General features: G+C 42.5%; 1 protein-coding gene across 1 annotated transcript; it reads left to right on the forward strand.

Moving 5' to 3' along the window:
• The first annotated feature begins 5931 nt into the window (after positions 1 to 5931).
• LOC101611175 (cytochrome P450 4A12-like) lies at positions 5932 to 16045 on the forward strand. Its single transcript, XM_004672170.2, has 12 exons — positions 5932 to 6165; positions 7785 to 7926; positions 8573 to 8617; positions 9247 to 9374; positions 10542 to 10666; positions 10917 to 11071; positions 11491 to 11597; positions 11683 to 11873; positions 11975 to 12108; positions 13131 to 13195; positions 13339 to 13415; positions 15077 to 16045. The coding sequence occupies exons 1-12, from the start codon at positions 5977 to 5979 to the stop codon at positions 15243 to 15245; spliced, it is 1527 nt and encodes a 508-aa protein (XP_004672227.1). The 5' UTR covers positions 5932 to 5976; the 3' UTR covers positions 15246 to 16045.
• The last annotated feature ends 6282 nt before the right edge of the window (positions 16046 to 22327 follow it).

Consider the following 22327-nt stretch of genomic DNA (forward strand, 5'->3'; position numbering starts at 1 on the left):
AGCACCATGATACCTTCTGAGTCGTCCCAAGGTCAAAGCCATCTGAAAAGAGAAGATTCTCTACCAAAAGTGAGAGTAGCATTAATATAAGGTTATGAACATTAGCAGAAGTGTGCTAACTGGGCAGTGTGATAGGCATAGTATATACATTTAGCCAGACAGCAGCAGACGTTACACCTCTAGGGCTCATGACTAACCCTGTTTTAAGTTTTCAATATCAGGGATGTATTCCCTCCCATGGAGTGGGCCTCCAGTCCAATTAGAGGGCAGTTGGTTTCCACCATGATAGACACGCCACTATTGCACCTGTTGGCTCATTTGGCCTGGCTGGCCAAATATAAAGCTTGCAGTGTCCACTGTTGAGTATCTTCACTGGTGATTTCCCTTTCTCCAATTGAACTGCATGCTGAATGGCTTCTTCCAGCTTTCTTTCAGCTAGTCTACATGGAGGAGGTTATCAGCTTAGTTCTGGCAGGTATTCTCAGTGGCCTTGCAGCCCAAGTATATGGAGTCTTCAGCAATAGGGTCTTACCATTGATTCCTGGTGGGAAACCAAGGACCTCGGCAATGGCCTATAATGTTTTGGGAGCATCAGGGACTTCCCTGGCCAACAACTCACTGGAAGGTATCCCATCCCTGGCACTGAAAATTTTCTAGCAATGATCTATGGCTCCTGAGTGTTCCATTGTCCAAAACCGGAGGTTTCCATATGATTTATTTATATCCTCTTAGATTTTGATTAGCCCTCCCTCCACCTTTCCTTTACTCAATCTCTTCCTCTGACCTCATTTGGGCCTCTTCACCCACATTAATCTATTCTTCTATTTACATATATACAATACCAAGCTATTAAGTACCCCCTCCCTTCCTTTCTCTTTCCTTTATATCTCTTTTTTAGCTTACTGGCCTCTGCTGCTGAGTTTTTTTCCTTCTCACACAGAAGCCCAATCATCTGTAGGTAGGATCCACATATGAGAGAGAACATGCAATGCTTGGCTTTCTGGGCCTGGGTTACCTCACTTAGTATAATCCTTTCCAGGTCCATCCATTTTCCTGCAAATTTCATAATTTTATTTTTCTTTGCTGCTGAGTATAAATGTGCCATATCTTCATTATCCACTCATCAGTTGAGGGACAGCTAGGCTGGTTCCATTTCCCGGCTATTGTGAATTGAGTGGCAATAAAATGGTTGAACAAGTATTTCTAAGGTAATGAGATATATGCCTAGGAGTGCTATAGCTGGGTCATATGGTAGATCAATTTTTAGCTGTCTTAGGAACCTCCACACTGATTTCCACAATGGCTGGACCAGATTGCATTCCCACCAACAGTGTAGAAGGGCTCTTCTTTTTCCACATCCTTGCCAGCATTTATGGTCATTTGTTTTGATGATGGTAGCCAATCTGATAAGAGTGAGATTGAATCTCAATGTAGTTTTAATCTGCATTTCCCTGCTGACTAGGGATGTAGAACATTTTTTAGATGCTTATACGCCATCCATATTTCTTCTTTTGAGAACTCTCTACTTAGTTACTTGGCCCATTTTTTATATTGGCTTGTTTGATTTCTTATTATTTAATTTTTTGAGTTCTTTGTATGTCCTAGATATTAATCCTCTATCAGATGTATAGCTGGCAATGATTTTTTCCCATTCTGTAGGGACAGTGTCCTTTGCCTTACAAAATCTTTGTAATTTCATGAGGTCCCAGCAGTTAGTCTGTGGTTTTATTGCCTGAGCAATTGGGGTTATATTCAGAAAGTCTTTGCCAAGACCAATATGTTGAAAGGTTTCCCCACTTTTTCCTCTAGCAGTTTCAGAGTTTCAGGTCTGATGTTAAGGTCTTTAATTCATTTGGACTTAATTCTTGTGCATGGAGAGAGAGAGAAGAATCTATTTTCATCTTTCAACAGATAAATATGCAGTTTTCCTAGCACCATTTGCTGAAGAGGCTGTCTTTTCTCCAGTGAGTATTTTTGGCATTTTTATCGAATATCAGGTGGCTTGCACCTGGGTTCTCTATTCTGTTCCATTGATCTACATATCTGCTTTTGTGCCAGTACCATGCCGTTTTTGTTACTATGGCTCTGTATGTAGGTAAAATCAGGTCTGGGGATACCACCAGCCTTATTTTTGTTGCTTAGTATTATTTTAGATATTTGAGCTTTTTTGTGATTCCAAATGAATTTTTGGATTGTTTTTTTCTATTTCCATGAAGAATGCCATTGGAGTTTTGATGGGGATTGCATTAAATGTGTAGATTGCTTTTGGTAAGATTGCCATTTTCACAATATTGATTCTTCCGAACTAGGAACAAGGGATGTTTTTCCATTTCTTAGTGTCTTCTGCAATTTCTCGCTTGAGTCAAACTACCATATTCTTCCCCTGGCCCCCTAAAAGGCTCATGACTACGTCACATTTTAAGTTGTATTCAGTCTAACTTTATAGGCCCCATAAGCTTTACCTACTTTAAGATTGTTCCAAAGTCCCAAGTGTTACCTGCTATTCTTGACTGTCTCTTAACTGTGAGTCCTATAAAATCAAAACAAGTTATATACTTCCAACATATAATGGCCCAGAGTAAACATTCCCATTTTGTAAATCATAACAAGGAGAGACCTGACCAATGAAAAACCAATAACCATTAGGCAAACATCAAACATCTGTAGTTCAAGTCCAATATCCATAACCAGTGATAAACCTCTGGATTCCCAATTCTGCACCTCCAGCTTGGCTGAGTAGCCAGGGAAAACTTCTATTCTAAGCCAACAGCACTCCATGGTAGCTTTTGCACAGTCCTTTTATATCCTAAACATCTTCGGGTCTCAATCACAAACCACATTTCACCTTATAATGTCCTCATAGGTCTCTCTATTAAGGACATCATGCTCTGCCTCATTTTACACATCTCAGTAGCAGATCCTGGGCCTAGGTTCACTTCATGGCCCACTTTTATGCATTTTTTATACTAGGTGTGAAGCAATACGGTCACTTTGAGGAAATAAATCATGATCTTGAAGTGTGCGTTATCTTTTGCTCATCTTCTTTCAAAAGAGTTTGCATTATTGTATCCATTCAGTGTTTCCTACTTCTAATTACCTTAGGCATCCTTATCAATGGTTCAGTGTAAAGCAGTTGGCCATCCTCAGCAATAGCAGCTTTGGCAAACAGCCTGTGCCAGTGACCTTAAACTTTCTTAATTTTTATTAACTTTAAATCTTGTATCTCTCAGTTCTATACCTTCTGCCATGCACATCAAAATACTTTCAAATTCAACCTTGATCAAACACTTAGGGTTTGGGCAGAATAATGCAGCCAGTCCCTATGCCAATAGCCCAGTTTGAACAAAGTTCTCTGCAGTCTTTCCTTCTGTTTTTTTTTTTTTTTTTTTTTTTGGTTTTTCGAGGTAGGGTCTCACTCTAGCCCAGGCTGACCTGGATTTCACTATGGAGTCTCAGGCTGGCCTCAAACTCAGCAATCCTCCTACCTCTGCCTCCCAAGTGCTGGGATTAAAGGCATGTGCCACCACACCCAGCTCCTTCTTCTTTGAAAATTCATAAGCAAAACCTCCAAATATGATTTACTCTTCATTTAGCATTTTCAAACTCTTATCAACATCATCCATTAATACTAGCTTACCACACTGTGAGGCTTCTACGGCTACAAGTCCATACATATTTCTCCTCTATCAAACAAGTTCTAGACCAAGATACACATGGTCAGATTCTTTGTACAGCAACCCCAGCTCTCTGGTAGCAAACTTCTGTTGTAGTCAGTTCTGCGTTGCTGGGATGAATTTCTAAACTGACACACTGATGGGGAGGAAGGGATTTGTTTCAAGCTTACAGATGCAGGAGGAGGTTCCATTAGTGGAGGAAGAAGCAGCCGCCATACATCAATCAAAGCAGGCAGACACCACCAAACTGTCAGAACCACAAGCAAGAACAGCCAGAGCTCAAAACTTCTTTGCACACCTGTAGGGTGGAATTCAGGTCCACCCCCAGGGACATGCCCCCCACCACCCCACAGCAAGTCTGCCTGCTAGGAGCTGAGGCTGCAAATTCAATTGTAATAAAGCACCTGACTCAATGAGGGACATGCATTCAAACTGTGTGTGTGTGTGTGTGATTCTGAATGTTGAATATGGCCTTGAAGAATTATGACAAAAGTTAGAATTAAGATTTTGAAAAGAAGAACAACAAAACAAGTTCATTATGCCTTACTCTGCAAGTCTTTGTTGGTGACTGTCCCTCTACTAGCACTCTTGACTTAGGCGAATGTCAATCGATCCTTCAAAGCCTTATTCTTCTGCTACAGTTTTCCCCTTCTGTGGAAGAAAAAGTATTTCTCCAGTATAGAACTAGCACTTTTTGTGTGGACTGATTTCGTTTTCTGCCATTAATCATGAGATTGTGAGTTAAATGAATATTTGTAAAATTTGCTACAAGAAAGTATAATGTGTCTTATTAAGTATTTATTTATTTATTTATTTATTTTTATTAAGTATTTTTGTACTCAGTGGATACAGTCAAGTTGGTACCATTATTAGGCTCATCTGTGACCTACCCCCTCCCCTTGGGCCCTTCTTGTTGAGGTATATGGGTCATGCATTGTGGAGTTAGCCCATAGTTATGGGTAGGAGAAATGTCTGTGCATATCATGACCCAATGTGTGGCTCTGATATTCTTTCTGACCCCTCGTCCGCAAAATTTCCCTAAGCCATGTTGGGTTCATTTTTGGTCTGCTTCAGTGATGAGGTGTTGGGGGCCTCTGGATCTCTGGATCTCTGATTTGATAGCAGTTGATTGTTCTCTGTGTCAATCTCCTTCACCCTTGTGCTGGTACCCAGTTCACCAAGAAAACGGCACCCTTGCTTGTTTCACCAATTATTCTTAGTTTCAGCTAGGGCCCTTTTGAGGTATGATGGGGTGGTTCTCTCCTTGGGATCTGTGTCTATCTGAAAAAGAGAAGCAGATTCTCCAGTGGGCAATAAAGTTAGCACCAGACAAATGGGATAACCCTTATTTTTTTATAGAGAATTTAATAGGTATAGGCCCTCTTGTAGCCCACAATTGGTGGTAGCTTGATATTGGAGAGTGGGCTCATGTTTGGATATGGTTCTGACTTATTTCCCAGCTCCAGCTATGGGTCCCATACCACTGAGGGGATCAGTTAGCCAAATCAAGAGCAGTTGGTTTCCCACCATGGCTTTGAGCCACTTTTGCACTTGTATGAGCATCATGACTGGCTATTTGCTGCTAAGTAGGTTAGACCATGAGTTGCTTGGACATATTAAGTATTTTTAAAAGTGATTAAGATCTAATATTACAAAATGACACAGATCAGAGAGAACAAGTTGCTGGATACATAATAGGTTGTGAAATTGATTGACCTTGAGCTTGCTGAGGCCAAATTCAATGTCCATTCACCAGCACAATAACCCTAGGTCTTCACTAGACAGCAGATGTGACAAAACCCAGGGTACACTTTATGCTGACTGCTTTGGAGTCCAATAGGAAAGAATTCCAATCCTAGCAAGTACTCCCAGTGAATAATTTCCTCTTAGTGTCTCTTTGTAATAATTTTCACTTCTTTATAATCATAGAAATAGTACATGCATCTACATCTGTGAACTTTTGATACATTCTACCATGAACTTCTCAAAGTAAGGGTCATCTGCTATTTTTATAGCTCTTTCCCATCATCTAGGACACTGATTATTACATAGTGTTTGATTAGCATATATTTTTGAGCAATATGGCATAAGTAAAGTGGTTATAAACACTGTCACCTGATAAGACTTTGTTTATATTGTTTCCCAAAGTGGATTGGTCAGTTAATCTTTGGACTGTTAAGTGCAGCTCTGGTGTCACCCTTTTCCCTCCCACAGAGAGGTGGGGAAATTCTCTTTGGACTTAGGGAGGTTAGGGAGTTCAGAGAAAGCGAGGGCCAGTCAGTGATCCAGAAACCACTGCACCATGAACATTTCTGCTCTGATTCCCACTGTTTACCCAGGCAACTTGCCTGGGTTCCTGCAAGTGGCCTTTTTCCTCAGCCTGCTTCTGCTGGTGTTCAAGGCAGCACAGCTCTACCTGCACAGACAGTGGCTGCTCAAGGCTCTCCAGGAGTTCCCATCACCGCCCTCCCACTGGTTTTATGGGCATAAGGTAGGAAGGAGAGGAAGGGGACTAGAGGGCATGGAAGATTGGGTGCTCAGGGACTGGTCATCAAGTTCAGCAAACAATGCCTACTTTATTGCAAACCACAGGCCTCCATGGAGATCCATCTTACCTCATAGGATGGGCTTGTCCCAGTGGCAGGGAACTCCCTTGCTCAAAACAGCATGTCTTGCTGTTGCTCAGTTCTGCTATGCAGTCCTTCCTTGTGCAGGTCTACTGTCTGTTGTCTTTTCTGGAAGCCTTGCACTTGGAAGGCTCTGGTTGGTTGTCTTCATTGTCCTCCTCTTCAATCTGAGCTCCTCCAGTAACCTCAGCTGTTCAAAAATCTAGGCTTCTAGGTGGTTCCCTGCCCAGTTGCTCTCTCACCCTCTCTGCCTGGCACAGAGCGAGTCTAGGAATGCAGGCATCAGTGTGGCAGAACACCTGCCCCGTGGAGATGAGTGAGTGTGGGGACAACACTGGGCAGGAATCTCAGGAGGTGTCAGGATGCGCTGAAAGGACTTGCCCTGCTGGTGATGCCACATAGAGGGGCCGACTGGCCGAGTTTCCCAAGTTTGAGAAAACTTCCTTAGTGGGTGATTTACGAGCTGAGATTCTGAGTGTCATGGGCATAAGTGAAATGACCTGCAGCTGAGAGGCCTGGGGGTAGAGCGCCCCCCATTAAACAGGATCTGTTTATTTCTGGGCTCTACTCCGGCACACCCTGTGCTGTGCACTCTGTGGAGCTAAGCACACCATGTAGCTCAGTGCCCAGCACAGGGTCTGACATAGATGTGAGGAGTCGCTCAGAATGCAGAAGGAGCAGCCTAGTGGCTGGGGAGGGACAGTGCAGGTGCTGTCACACCGTGTGAGGCACAGAACTAGGTAAGAGGTTGCGTGTAAAGACACTTGGCAAAGTATGCACTGGCCATATTTAAAAGGAGATGACGGGGCTGGAGAGATGGCTCAGCAGTTAAGCGCTTGCCTTTGAAGTCAAAGGATCCCAGTTCGAGGCTTGATTCCCCAGGACCCACGTAAGCCAGATGCACAAGGTGGCACATGAATGTGGAGTTCATTTGCAGTAACTAGAGGCCCTAGTGTGCCCATTCTCCTATCTCTCTCTGCCTGTCGCTGTCAAATAAATAAGTAAAATAATAATAACAATAACAACAACAATAATAATAATAATAAACAAAAAAAGTTAAAAGGAGATGACGGATGTGGAATTCATGCCAGGCTCTGGGTTACACAGCTCTGTCCAGCAGATCCATAGCATCAGCTCAGGTCAAGCCTGGAGAGATCACATAGGTCTTGATGACAGCATAGGTCATCAAAAGATTCCCTCTTCATGAACGCAATTGCAACCTTCAGAAGACTTCCCTGAGGGTGTCCTGCCCTTTGTTCCAATCCAAAAACTAAATCACAGATGATTTTTATTTGTTTACTTTCTTGAGACAGAATCTCACACTGTATCACAGGCTGGTCTGGAACTCACTGTAGCCCAGGCTAGCCTTGAACCCATGGCAATCCACCTAACTTGACCTCCCAAGTGCTGGGATTACAAGCATAAGACACAATACCCAGCACAAAAAGTGATATTGAATAATTAACTTTTTCACTCCTATTAGATTCATCGGGACCAGGAGCTGCAAGATCTTCTGACACGGGTAAAGAAATTCCCAAGGGCCTGCCCACGATGGTTCTGGGGCAGTAGAGCTCACTTTGTCACGTATGATCCTGACTACATGAAGTTGATTCTGGGGAGATCAGGTAAGTATGAGGCAGTTCCCTTGGGTTCATGTTGTAGTCTGAAATTTCAAGAAGTTATGATTCAACCACTGACACCAAGCACCACGTATCATTCTCCCTAGTCACATCCTAGCATATCATCAGCAATTCTTAATTAGTATTGGATTGAAACTTTGCAGTAAGCACTTTGTATTTCAATATTAGGACATCTGTGTGGTCTCTATTACTTAGTTGTTTTTTCTCTTGAATTAAATTATAATGATCACTTAGGTATAATAGCTTATATTTGAAAAGTAAATTTCGTATCCACTATGATTTGGGTTTGAGTTTTCTAGTTATTACTGACTAGGTTCATGGAGGACTAACCCACCAGTCACTGTACTAAAATTGTAAGACTGTCTTATTCTTTGGCACTGAGGTCATGGTCTATATTTCTCACCAACTCGCCTTCTCAGTTCTGGAGCTCTTTCACTTCTGGTACATGAAGCATACCTTCTCAACCAAACTGTACAGATGGACTTGGAAGGGGATGGGAGGTAGTGGGAAGGGACACAGAAAAATCTACCAACTGACAGTTACTGAGTTCTCAGGGTTGTTCCTGGTCTGAACAGCAGCTGTCTCACCTTACTTTTAGTTGTTCCCAATTAATGTCTTACTTTCTTTTCAGACCCCAAAAGTCATGATACTTACAGATTACTAGCTCCCTGGATTGGTATGTATATCCATCTAAATGGCACTCTTAACTTATGTTTCCAAAATAGTATTGTTTGACCTCACTGAGAACAATGGGGGATGGGCCATTGCCGTCAAGATCAATGCATATATTTAGTCTAAATTCTCCTTATTTTGTACGTGGACGTGCACAAGTTTGTTCACATGTGTGGTATATGTTGTGTGAAAGTCATAGGTCAATCTCAGGTGTCCTCTTCAATCACATTCTCCTTATCCTTTGAGTCAGGTTTTCTCACTGAACTTAAAGTTCAGTGATTCATCTAGACTAGACAGTGAGACAGTGAGCCTCAGGAATTCCCTATCTCTGCTACTCCAGCATTGGGATTACATATGTACATCACCATCATGGCCTCTTATGTGGGTACTGGTGATCTGAACTCAGGTCCTCATGCATGCATAGCAAGCACTTTATCCATTAGGTCATCTCCATAATTCTACAACAAACAAGACCTTTATTTCTTCCTTGTGCTTCTATATCTCCTAATTATCTACAAACATTCTTAGTCAGACATTTGCCTTATATTATGGCTATTATAATCACATCAGATATACCAATCCAACTAGGAACTTTATATTCTGAAACTTGTACACACAACTATCTCTGGCCAGGGTACGGTTTACTACTGTTGAATGGCCAGACGTGGTTCCAGCACCGGCGGATGTTGACCCCAGCCTTTCACTATGACATCCTGAAGCCTTATGTGAGAATCATGGCAGACTCTGTCTGTGTGATGCTGGTGAGTCTTCTCCTCTCTCTTATCCAAATGTCTTCTTGCCATACACACTGAGATTCCAACCTTTGAAAACAGAAGCTATCTAACCCTGGTGGCTACAGTTTAAAGACTGCTGAAGAAGTAGACAACCCAGCCAGACAACAAGACTGCATGTTCTTAGCTATCTTGAGAGATGGAAGCTGGGTTAGAGGCTGAATTACTCTCCAGGATGTCAGTCAAGTTTTGCCCTAGGCCTCAGGCTTTCTGAATGAACTTGAATGACTCATAGACTGAAGTGCGTGTTGGATCCATATTCACATAGCCCAACCTGCCATACCACCATAACTCCATCAGACTCTGATTTCTGACCTCACAGTACTCATTAAACTTTAATAAAGAAAGCAGAAATAAGGTACAATTTGGTCCCCATTAGGAATGCACATGTACACCCATGGGCTTCTTTTTCCCTTATACAAAATTACATCTCATATTTGGGATTCCATTAGTTTTCCAACTCTCATTCATCTCAGAAAATTAAAGGTGTCCCGGAGTCTTTTTCATTAACTAAAGGATATAATTGATTCCCCAAATTCAAACTGTAATCTGCCTATTTGACATTAAGTGGAGATATGTTCATGCTTTTTATGAGAAATAGGCATCATATTACATATGTTTGTTTATGCTATTAATTTTCTAAAGGGTGACTTACTTTTCTTGTTACTGTGCCCAAATCCCTAACAAGAAGCAACTTATTGGAGGAAAGGTATATCTGGGCTCACATCTCAGAAGAATGCAGCCCATCATGGCAGGGATGACATGACAACAGGAGAAGATATGGGTGTGGCACCATCCAGGAAGTGGAGAGATGGGATTCCAGCACTCAGTCTCTCCTCTTTTCTGTTTTATTTAGTCCAGGACATCCCCAGTGAAGTAGTGCTGTCTTGATACAGAGCAAGTCTTTACTCCCTCAGTTAATTCTCTCTGAAAGGATCTATGCAGACACACCCAAAGGTACACCTCAATAATTTCTTAGGCATTTCATAATCCAGACAAGTTGACAATAAAATTCAACCATCACAACATATGGCTGAAGATTCCAGAAAAAGATATTTGGAGATGCAGGGCATGAGCTTAATTGAGTTGGCACTGGCATTCTGGGGGACTTAGGTTCAGTGTACCCTTCTATAACAGGACAAATGGGAACAGATGATTAGCCAGAACTCTACACTGGAGATCTTTCAACCCATCTCCTTGATGACCTTGGACACCATCATGAAGTGTGCCTTCAGCTATAGGGGAAATGTCCAGCTGGGTGGGTGAGTGACAGCCCTGAACTGGATGTGGCCTCACTTTGAGGCAGAGGGGGCAACCAAGCATAGCACTGCCGCAGACATGTGACTGTTCCCTAACATGGTGGAAGCCTGAGTGGCCACGACATTTTCTAAAGAAGAGGGGTTGTAAGACAGCATGTAAGACATCCAAGTGTTACAAGTGTGTCCAAACTGAGGGAATTACCACTAACTTTTGGGTCAGATCTCCACATCTCCATTGTACTTACCCCTCCAGGAAAGTTCAACCCTATATCCAGGCTATCATGGATATGAACAACCTCCTTTTTTCTCGTCTGAGGAATGCCTTTCACCAGAATGACATTATCTACAGTCTGACTTATGATGGCCACTGGACCAACCGTGCTTGTCAGATTGCCCACGAGCACACAGGTTCTGTTCATACCCCCTATCTTCTCTCCTTTACTAGGTTCAGCCCAAATAGGCTGGCCATAACCTCTGAGGTTCTGTGATGCCTCTGAAGGATATGGGATGCATTCATGCTGATTATTTCCCTAGTTCAAGAGAGCTACAATGTTAGGGTCCTAGATGACATGCAGAGGGTCCTGGGGCATTACATTGGTGATGTATAAGAGACCCATCCCAGCAACATTCAAACATACCTTTTCCTATTATGCTCCTAAGGGTAGCCTGACCTCTATCAGATGTTCAAGGCTCCCACACCTGACCCAACCCTCTTCCATATGCCTCCTGACCTCCCCAAGAACCAGAGGTTGAGGAAGGGGATACATAAGCTTCCTGGGGTATGCCATAACTCTTGGCTCTGCTTGATAATCATTGTCCTTGGACAGACCAAGTAATCAAATGCAGAAGGGCTCAGCTGCAGGATGAGGGAGAGCTGGAGAAGATTAAAAGGAAAAGACGATTGGATTTCTTGGACATCCTCCTGTTTGCTAAAGTGAGTATTTGTGAGAAAGGTCTCAGATTCTTCCCAGAAACAAAGAATGAAAAACAAAATTCTCTCACCTGTGGCCTCCCCTCAGATGGAGAATGGGAGCAGCTTATCTGACAAGGACCTGCGTGCTGAGGTGGACACCTTCATGTTTGAGGGTCATGACACCACAGCCAGTGGGGTCTCCTGGACCCTCCATGCTCTGGCCACTCACCCTGAGCACCAGCAGAGATGCAGGGAGGAAGTCCAGGGCCTCCTTGGAGATGGAACCCCCATCAGCTGGTGAGTGACAACTTATGAGGTAGGAGAGTCCTGCTTTCTGATGAGGGTGGCCCCTAGGCTTCTCAGGCTTTGTATGACTTTCAGGACGGGCTTCATTTCAGGGACCTCCTGGACCAGATGCCATATACTACCATGTGCATTAAGGAGGCCCTGAGGCTCTACCCCCCAGTACCAGCTGTGAGTAGAATGCTCAACACACCTGTCACGTTCCCTGATGGACGCTCCCTACCTAAAGGTACAAGCTTCCCAGAATAACTCACTTAACCACTCAGCAGGGTAAGGAATGTTGGGAATTTCATGTTGCTTCAGCAATTCTGAACCTCACTAGTTTCCATTTCTTTAATATTTGTTTATTTCTTTATTTGAGGGGGTGGGGAGAGAGTGAGAAAGAGAATGGGCTCACTAAGGCCTCCAGCCACTGCAAATGAACTTCAGATATGTGTGACCCCTTGTGCATCTGGCTTATGTGGGTCTTTGGAAATCAAACTGGGGTCCTTTGACTTTGCAGGCAAACACCTTATCTGCTAAGCCATCTACTCCAGCCCCTGGTTTCCATTTGTTATCAACAGTAGTCCTTTAAGTTAGAATGTGGTGTACTAAAATATCAGTAAATAAATGTCAGCCTCTATACAAAGTTTCAATTTTCAGGAACTGGTTACTAAATATATTGAGAAAGAGAGAGAATCAGACAATCATACAGAGCATGGGGAGAAATGTTTTTATCAGTGAAGGAAAATGAAGGAGCTCAAGGAGTCCCATATCATGAATAAATGTGTTCCATTGCTAGAGCAAGCCTCAGATTAATGGAAGAACTCAGCTAATGACCAGAGCTTAGTTTCACATCATGGAAGAAAAATACCCATTGTCTCACCTACCTTTGGCTACCTTCTGTCTCTGCTACATCAAAGCTATGTGATCAAGAACTCCAGAATATCTTCTGGAAAAATAGATATAAAACAGTGCATTCTTGGGGCTTCTTGTGAATGAGTACGTTCTATTCTCCAGAGGCTCATGGGAGACATTTGATGCATACAAGTTTTCATTTAACTGTATATGACAAGTATTTTCATCCTTTCATTATTAGGTTCATTGATTTTTTTTCAGTTAACCTGTGCTAAGTGCTATACCAAGCCCAGTCCCTCCTTGTAAAAGGATGATTCTGATCAAAGTGATTTGTATGCTGTGTGTGTATGCCATTTGCTGAGTAGAGACCAAAGTCCTACCCTACTGGCACACTGTCTGCCATCTGCTACACAGGTGTTACAGTCCAGCTCTCCTTCTATGGTCTTCATCACAACCCGAAGGTGTGGCCAAACCCAGAGGTATAAGGGGCCTGGACAAAGGGAAGGGAAAGATCTCTCAAGCCAATACCTCCCCCTGTCCCGTCTCTGAGCATTTGATTCTCTTATGGGTTGGAAGCAGAAATTTAAACCCATGTCTCCTGGCTCTGATCCTCTTTTTACAGGTGTTTGATCCTTCCCGGTTTGCACCAGAGCGTACCCAACACAGTCACTCTTTCTTACCCTTCTCAGGAGGACCAAGGTGAGATTTCAGCTCTGTGTTATGAGAGAAAGAAAAGAGAGCCCCTGGTATTTGTGGTCTCCTAAATTCCCACGTGATATCTTCAATCTTGTAAGAAATTACGATAAATGTTTTTCTGAGTCTGTACTTCTGTGACTTGTGAATTCTACAATGCTGAGTCAACTCTCACAGAACAGGCTTTATTGTTTATCTAGGATTAAGTTTAACCAAGGTGGAATAGTTCAGAAACTTTTAAAAATCACCATATGACTATTGTAGGATAGGAGAATATTGGGTAGCTCAAATGCTTGCTAGAAATATTTACTTACAGTGGATTCCATTGCATTTTATATATTTATTTATTTATTTTTGCAGTTTTTCAAGTAGGGTCTCACTCTAGCTCAGGCTGACCTGAAATTAGTGTCAGGGTGGCCTCAAACTCTCAGAGATCTCCTACTCCTGCCTCCCAAACGCTGGGATTAAAAGCGTGTGCCACCACTCCCGGCTTGCATTTTATTTTTAAAATCAAGTAATTTAATTAATATGTGAAAGTATTTATTAAGACTATTTCCCTCTATGCCAAGTCTTGTCTGGAGACAGGAACTCAGAGGGACAGAATTCTGTCCCTATCTGCAACAAGAACCAAAAGCTGCTCTGCAGAGTCAGACCCTGTGATGGGATACAGATAACATTCCTATATTCTTTGACTTTCACATCCTCACTGAGCAGTCTGTAGAATGTTGCACATTCCTGGGCCTGTCATAGACCCTGCACTATGGTGTGCCCTGAATGGAGCACCAGTGGTGCCTTAGGTGCCCAGAGCAGCAGGCAGCTGGCAACAGGGGAAGGGCTAGCTGACCATTGACCTGAGATCCTTGAGGATGTGCAGGCAGAGGGCAAGGAACACATTTTCCATGGCTTCAACAACATCAGCTGAGATAGGAAGTGGGGAGAGGCAGAAGAGAGGTGAAGATTAAGAAGCCCACAGAGGATGTGCATGCTGCAAAGACATTTGGACACTGTCCTACCAACGGAGGACATGGAACAGTCACTGTGGAGGGAGGGGCACAGGGAAGCAATCAAGTCCAGGGTAGGAAACCGGAGGCAGTACACATGGCGTAGACTTAGAAGAACTCAAATGCTGTGGGCTGAGGTTGAAGTGTGGCTAGAACCCAGCCACTGAGTGGAAGGTGGTGGGAGGCATCAAGCGGGAGAAACCCTAACCAGATATGTTCTTCAGGAGCCTCTCCAGTACTATCTGATTCCCTTTGCTTCCTACTTGCGGATCCCTGGGAACGTGGCTTGTACCTGCTCATGTTGCCTTAGCAAGTGGTGTCCACACAGGGAAACCGGAAACTCTTAGTTGAGGGAAGGGAGTAAATGAACCAAAGACTAATTCTTAAAATGGTAATTTTAGTAGACACTCTTAGACGTAAGAGATCCATGCTATTTAGAGCAGGATTGGAATCTGGGCTAGCCTTAGAAGAGAGAATCTTTGTTAGGGTTAGCATAGTAAGAACCAAGGCCCTGGGGAGAGCTTTGTGTGTGATTTGCACAGAAAGGGAGTGCATCTGTAAGGCGTGCCCTCGATATCCAGCTGTGTGCCACAGCTCAGAGGGCAATGCCTGCACAGCTCAAAATGGAGTCTGAGGTCACTTATTTCACTTCCCTTTATGGCCCAGGAACTGCATTGGGAAACAGTTTGCCATGAGTGAACTGAAGGTGAGCGTGGCCCTGACTCTGCTTCGTTTTGAGCTGCTGCCAGATCCCACCAGGATCCCTGTCCTCATGCCACGCATTGTGTTAAAGTCCATGAATGGGATTTACCTGCATTTAAGGAAGCTTCCATAATGGCTTAATGTCTGCCACCTCGTCTTCCTTTCACCTGATTTTGTTCCCAGCCCTTTGGCCCATAAGCTGTTTTCTCTGCCCAACCATGTATCTTCTCACCTGCCACCTGCTGTGCTTCCTGTTTCCTGCTGTGTTTAACCTTTTGTTTTCTCAATTTCTTCCAAGTTCCCTTATATTTTTTGCCTACCTGTCTCCTAAGTGACTGTATTTCTAATCTTCTACCTACCCCTTTATAATCTGATTTCCCCACCCTGCATTCCTTCTATAGATATTCTATCTTGTTTCTTGTCCATCCTTTTATGATCTATTTATGCTAGCACTAATTCGAACAATCAGAATGACCCTAAGGCACAGATCCATTTGCGCTTGTGGTTCTACATGTCACAGATCTGATGTGAGTTTTACTGAGAAACAATCAGGGCAAGTGTAGTTTCGTGCTACCCCCCATGCCGCCACCGTGCTCTTCTTCTTTATTGTTTCCAAAATTTGGAGCTGCATTTTCATGCTTCAAAATCTCTCTTCAATATTAAAACATGAAAGCATCTTTAAATATGTCTGCTTCGGTTTTTACATCACCTCTTCATTTTAATAATGCTTATGATTATTTTTGCCGACTACTATAACTCAGGGACCATTCATAGTTCTACCAGAGTTTGGACATGTAAATCTTAGGGAGCCTCTTGTCAACCGGCCTAGCACAGTCCCTCTCTGACAGTCGCACCAGCTACTCATCTGAAGCTCTCCCGCATGGTCTCTGTCTACATGATTGTCTCATGTCTACAATAAAGGTCACAATGTGGGGTGTTGTTTGTGTCTTTCCTTTAAAGGAGATGGAGGGAAGAGAGAGAGAGAGAGTGAGCCAGGGGAGAAGGGTTCCTGGGCCAATTTACTTTATGTTTCTGCCTCCTCATGTGAATCTAAACTTGTTTCTTATATTTAGTAAAAACATAACTTCCCTTATTTTGACAAACCATCCCAAAATCATGAAAAGGCCATTAACTGCATCTACCCACTCTTCTGCTATGTTGAGCCTTGGAGGGCACATTATAAGTATCTTTTGTGTTGAGCCTTCTTGGCAACCTCTGATTTTATACTTTGATGAGTTTTGAGTCTCCTTGATACTTATCTTTATATCCACAGATCATCTCAGACCCAATCATAAAAGTTTTTTTTTTCTTTTCTTGGCAGTGTCAGGTAGTTATGCAAATAACCATAAGTACTAAAAAGAAGTGACTGGTGAGTGCTCAGCCCTTTGAGGACCTATACTTCTATCCTCTCCAGGGCTCACATCATGGAAGATGGGTTGGAGAGAACGTAAGAGCTGGAGGATGAGGAGGAGCATTGTGAAACTCTGGTCCCTGTACATGGAAAGGCCATTTTAGTAATAGAATCTTAGTAATAGAATTTTAGTAATAGAATAGGTTACCTACACAAAACCTACACACAATGGAACCAGGCAATATTCTGTTATGGAACACCCAGATACAAATCTATGCAGCTACAGCTCCCTGAGTTTTTGAAAGACGACAAAATACTCAGGGAGAAAAGAAACCTCTTCAACAAATGGTGCTGGAAAAACTAGACATTCACATATAGAAGAAAGAATCTTGGTCACTCTCTCTCATCTAATACAAATATAAATTCCAAATGGATCAAAGACCTTAATGTAAGACCTGGAGCACTGAAACTGGAAAAGGAAAAAGTAGGGCAAACACTTCATGATATAGGTATAGGTAAGGACTTTTTGAATAGAATTCTATTTGCTCTGAAAAAAAATATTAACAATTGACAAATGATGGTTCATGCAATTAAAAGGCATCTGTACAATATAGGAAACAATTGAAGAAAACCTAAACAATGAAAGAAAATCTATTCTATTTGTACCATCCGTTATGGCAAATTCCTCAGAATTGAAATATTCTCCCCTTGAGAGAGGAGAGGGCTCAGCAGGTCAAGTCTGGGAGAGCTGAAACTTAAAAGGTCACATGACCACTCTTCAAGTTTATAGAAGCACCAACCAACTGATGAGGGGCAGACTCTGACCAGTGTTATGTAGCAGTTTTCTCTGAATTGAAACATTCCCTCCTAGGGAAGTAGATACGGAACTGTAGCTATTTGTGTCCTTGCTCAGAATAAGGTTTTTCAGCAAGATTTTCTAGGGAGGATGTCCCAGATGGTTTCTATTCCTTCCAGACCTTCTGAGTTAAGGGAAGCTTATCATTCATGGGAATTGTCAGGCTTGTCTGGGACTGAATGCCTCTGTTGTTCCCAAGACCTCCTAGTTTCAGGGACAGTCATTAATACTTCAGTTCCCTTTAGTTTCAAGGAAAGTCATTAACTCTTTAGTCTAGGCTCTGGAAGGATAAAAAAGATTGGGGAAAGTTGGGGAGTTAGTGGGGCATCACAGAACTGGGCTGCATAGGGAATGATCAGGGGTGAAACCAGACTTGAACTACTTCTGCTGGAGGGGGATGCAAACCTTTTAGGGGTGTCCCTCACCAGCCAGTGGAGGTTTGGATGCTCAAGGCCTGATACAGTGGCCATGAAGAATTAGTGACTCACTGTGAGGTAAAGGCATATATTTATCTTTTGAGGAATTCAGGGAGACATGTGAGTATGCAAGGACGAAAAGAGAAGGTGAGTATTGTCATAATTAGGGGAATAAATTTGTCAGAGACAGGATATGTTTAACTTGAAAGGAGCAGGGCTGTGACTTTCTTACAGCAAGAAATATCTTAGCTGGACACAGAGACATGTTAGGTCACATGCAGAAAAATATTATTGGCCATTATAAAAGCTAATATAGCCCAAAATATTATTGGCTCTGGATTGGTAACATTTACTCTTCCAAAGTCATTTTAGTCCATTGTTGAAGTTTTATCACAGGTATGGCTTTTATTTTTTGGTTCCCCATTTACCACACTTTATGTTGCAGTTTGGTTACACAGTAGGCTATTACCTCACATGGCTCTTATGAATGGGCAAGGAGGCAGCTTTTGAATAGAGTAGTACTTATCAGAGCCATTAGGAAAGAAACTCCTAGATTAAGTAAAATCTATTAGCCACTATGATTTGGTTATTATCTATGTATTAATGTTTTTCATGTAACATGATATTTATAAGTGACACAAATATTATATCTAAGGTTGAAAAAATAATAGTAATATAGGCGGTAGGTAGGGAAAAAGGAATTCTTAGCTTGGATGGGAAATAACTTGGAATTTTTGAAAATACAAAGGTTTGATTTATGGGCTGGAGAGGTGATTTAGTGGTTAAGGTGCTTGACTGTGAAGCCTAAGGGCTTATGTTTGACTCTTTAGATCCCACATAAGCCAGATGCACAATGGTGAGGCAAGCACAAGGTTGCACATGCCCACTAAGTGGTACAAGCATCTGGAGTTCAATTGCAGTGGCTGAGGCTCTGATGCACCAATTCTCTCTCTCTCTCTTGCTTTCTCTAAAATAAAAAGTACAATATCTCCCATCCTCTAAGTTGATAAGCCAGTGCTGAGCAGTTCTCCCATTCTCAGTGATGATAATCACAATGCTGAGAAGCTGTCCCATCCTCAATGGTAGTAATCTCAATGCTGAGTATCTGACCCATCCTCAATCATTATATCAATGCATCTGACTCATCCTCAGTGGTGATAATGCCAATCCTAAGAAGCTAGCCCATCCTTATGGTGACAGTCTCAATAATGAGCATCTGCCCCATCCTCAATGGTGATAATTTTAATGATTAGCATCTGTCCCACCCTCAATGGTGATATTCTCAATGCTGACCATCTGACACATCCTCAGTGGTTATAATCTCAATGCTGTGCATCTGTTCCAACTTCAGAGGTGATAATCTTTATGCTGACCCTATAGCCCACCCATAATGTTGACAATTTAAAGGGTGAACATCTAACACATCCTTAGTGGTGATAAACTCAATTCTGAGTAGTTGGCCAAACCAAATGGTGCTTATCTCAATGCAGAGCATATGTCCCGTCCTCAATGGTGATAACCCAATGCTAAGCATATCTCTTCTCCTCAGTGGTGATAATCACAATGCTGAGCAGCTGTCCCATCTTCAGTCTCTGACACATCCTCAATGGTGTTAATCTTAATTCTGAGTAACTGAGCCATCCGGTGATTATCTCATTGCTGAGCATCTGACCCATCCTCAGTGGTGATAATCTTTTTTAAAAAAAATTTTTTTTGCTTATTTTTATTTATTTGAGAGCAACAGAGAAAGAGAGAGGGGGGGGGGAGGACAGAATGGGCACACCAGGGCTTCCAGCCACTGCAAACGAACTCCAGATGCATGCACCCCCTTGTGCATCTGGCTAACGTGGGTCCTGGGGAACCGAGCCTCGAACCGGGGTCCTTAGGCTTCACAGGCAAGCACTTAACCGCTAAGCCATCTCTCCAGCCCCTCAGTGGTGATAATCTTAATGCTGCGTATCTAACTCATCCTCTGTAGTGATAATCTCTATTCTGAGCATCTATCCCATCCTAAACAGTTACAATCTCAATGCAGAGCATATATCCCATCCTAAATCTTGATAATCTCAATGCTGAGCATCTGGCCCACCCTTAAAAATGACAATTCAGTCCTGAGCAGCTCTCCCATACTCAGTGGTGACAATAACATTATCATTATCCTAGTGCTGAGCAGCAGGTATGTCCTCAATGGTCATAATACCAATGTTGAGCAGCAGGTCCATCCTCATTCTTCATAATCTCAATGCTAAGCACCTGACTCATCCTCAATGGCTATAATCTCAATGTTGAGCATCTGGCCCATGCTTAATGGTGATAATCTCAATGATGAGCATGTGACACATCCTAAATGGTAATGCTATTTCTGTGCAGCTGTGCCATTTTCAATGGGGATAATCTCCATGCTGAGCATCAGATCCTACCTCAATGGTGATTGTCTCCAATGATGAGCATCTGTCCCCTCATTAATGGTGAAAACATCACTGATGAACATCTGACCCTTCCTCAAAAGCTGAGCAGCTGGACCATGGTAATAATCTCAATTTTGTGCATCTGGACTATCCTCAAGGATGATTACCTCATTCTTTAGTAGCTGTTCCATCCTCAGTGGTGACAATCTCAGTACTGAGCAGCTGGATCAAGCTCCATGGTGATGATCTCATTGCTGAGCATCTGTCTTATTCTCCATGATGATAATCTAAAATTTGTGAAGCTGGCCTATCCTCAATGGTCATTATCTCATTATTGAGTAGCTGTCCCATTCTCAAGGCTAATAATCTCAGTGATGGGCAGCTGTCCTACTTTCAAATGTGATAGTCCTAATGCTGAGCATATGACTCATCCTCAACTTGATAATCTCAATGCTAAGTATATGGCCTCAATGATGATAATCTTAATGCTGAGTGCTTGCCCTATCATCAATGGTGATAACTTCAATTTTGAGCAGCTAGCCTATCCTCAGAAATCATAATCCCAATGCTGAGCAGCTGGTCCAACCTCTATGGGTAATAATCCTAATAATGAGCACTTAGTCCCTCCTCAATGGTAATATTCTCAATAGTAGGCAGCTGGCCTATCCTCTATGCTGATAATCTCTGTGTCTAGCAAGTGGCAATCCTTAATGGTTATAATTCCAATGCTGAGCCACTAGATAGTTCTTTTTTTAAAATTTAATTTATTAGTTTTCTTTTCAGCAAATACAGGCAGTTTGGTACCATTGTTTAGGCTCATCCATGGTCTACCCCCTCCCATTAGACCCTCCTTGTTGATGTAAATGGGTCATGCATTGTGGAGTTAGCTCACAGTTATTGGTACGATAAATGTCTCTGCATATCATGGCCCAACATGTGACTCTGACATTCTTTCTGCCCCCTCTTCTGCAAAATTTCCCTGAGCCATGTTGGGTTCATTTTTGGTCTGCTTCAGTGCTGAGGTGTTGGGGGCCTCTGAGGCTCTGGCTCTCTGATTTGGTAGGAGTTGATTTTTCTCTGTGTTGGTCTCGTTCCCCTTTGTGCTGGTATCCGGTTCTTAATAGTGATAATCACAATGCTGGGCAGCTGTTTCATCCTTAGTGTTTGTAATCTTATTGATGAGCCTCTCACCCACACTCAGTGGTGATAATAACAACGTTAAGAGGCTGGCCCTTCCCCAATAGTGATAATCTCAATGCTGAACATCTGGCCCATCCTCCATCTTTATAATGTCAATGCTGAGCATCTGGCCCATTGTCAACAGTGATAATCTGAATGCTGAGAAGATGGCTCATCCCCAATGGCGATAATCTCAATGCTGAACATCTGACTCATCCTCAATGGTTATAATCTCAATGCTGAGTACATGGCTTATCCTCAGTGGCGATTATCACAATGCTGAGCATATGACCCATCCTCCAAGACAGTAAAGTCAATGCTGAGCATCTGGATGATCCTCAATTGTGATATCTGAATGACATGCTATTAGCCCAATATCAACAGTATTAGTCCCTATGCTGAGCAGTAGATCCATCCTCATTGGTGATAACCTCAATTCTTAGCATCTGGTCCATCCTCAATGGTGGTCATTCTAATTCTGAGCAGCTGAGGATTAAATTTACTCACAAAAACATGAGGCTATAGAGGGACATTTTACATTTAAACCAATACAGATCCTCATCCCACTTCTAAGCCTTATTTTATTTATTTATTTGTGACCCACTGATTTAAATTTAAATTTAGATTTGCATGATCTTGAGTGTGAGTTTATTTACTGGAGAATGGGTAATCCCCCATGGTTACTTATTCTAAAGGATATTACTTCCCCTCTACCAATTTTATCAGTTTTAACTTTTACTTTGGGAAATATGGGGTCTCATGGACCCCTCCCTCATTTATTATGAGACATTGATGAGCTCAGTCATGTGCAGGGAACCCCATTTGTTGTGACTCCATGAGTGTAGTATATTTGTCATACCCAGAAGATAACATTCCATAGCTCCACCTCTCATCTTCCTGCTCTTGTCTTCTTTCTGTCCCTCTTCTATGAATTTCTCTGAGCCTTGGAGGTATGACTCAGAGGTCATGCTTAGGGCTGAGCACAAACTAGTTGCTTATTCTTGG

The sequence above is a fragment of the Jaculus jaculus genome, chromosome 5 (genome assembly GCF_020740685.1).
Source record: "Jaculus jaculus isolate mJacJac1 chromosome 5, mJacJac1.mat.Y.cur, whole genome shotgun sequence".
NCBI classification, from domain to species: Eukaryota; Metazoa; Chordata; class Mammalia; order Rodentia; family Dipodidae; genus Jaculus; species Jaculus jaculus.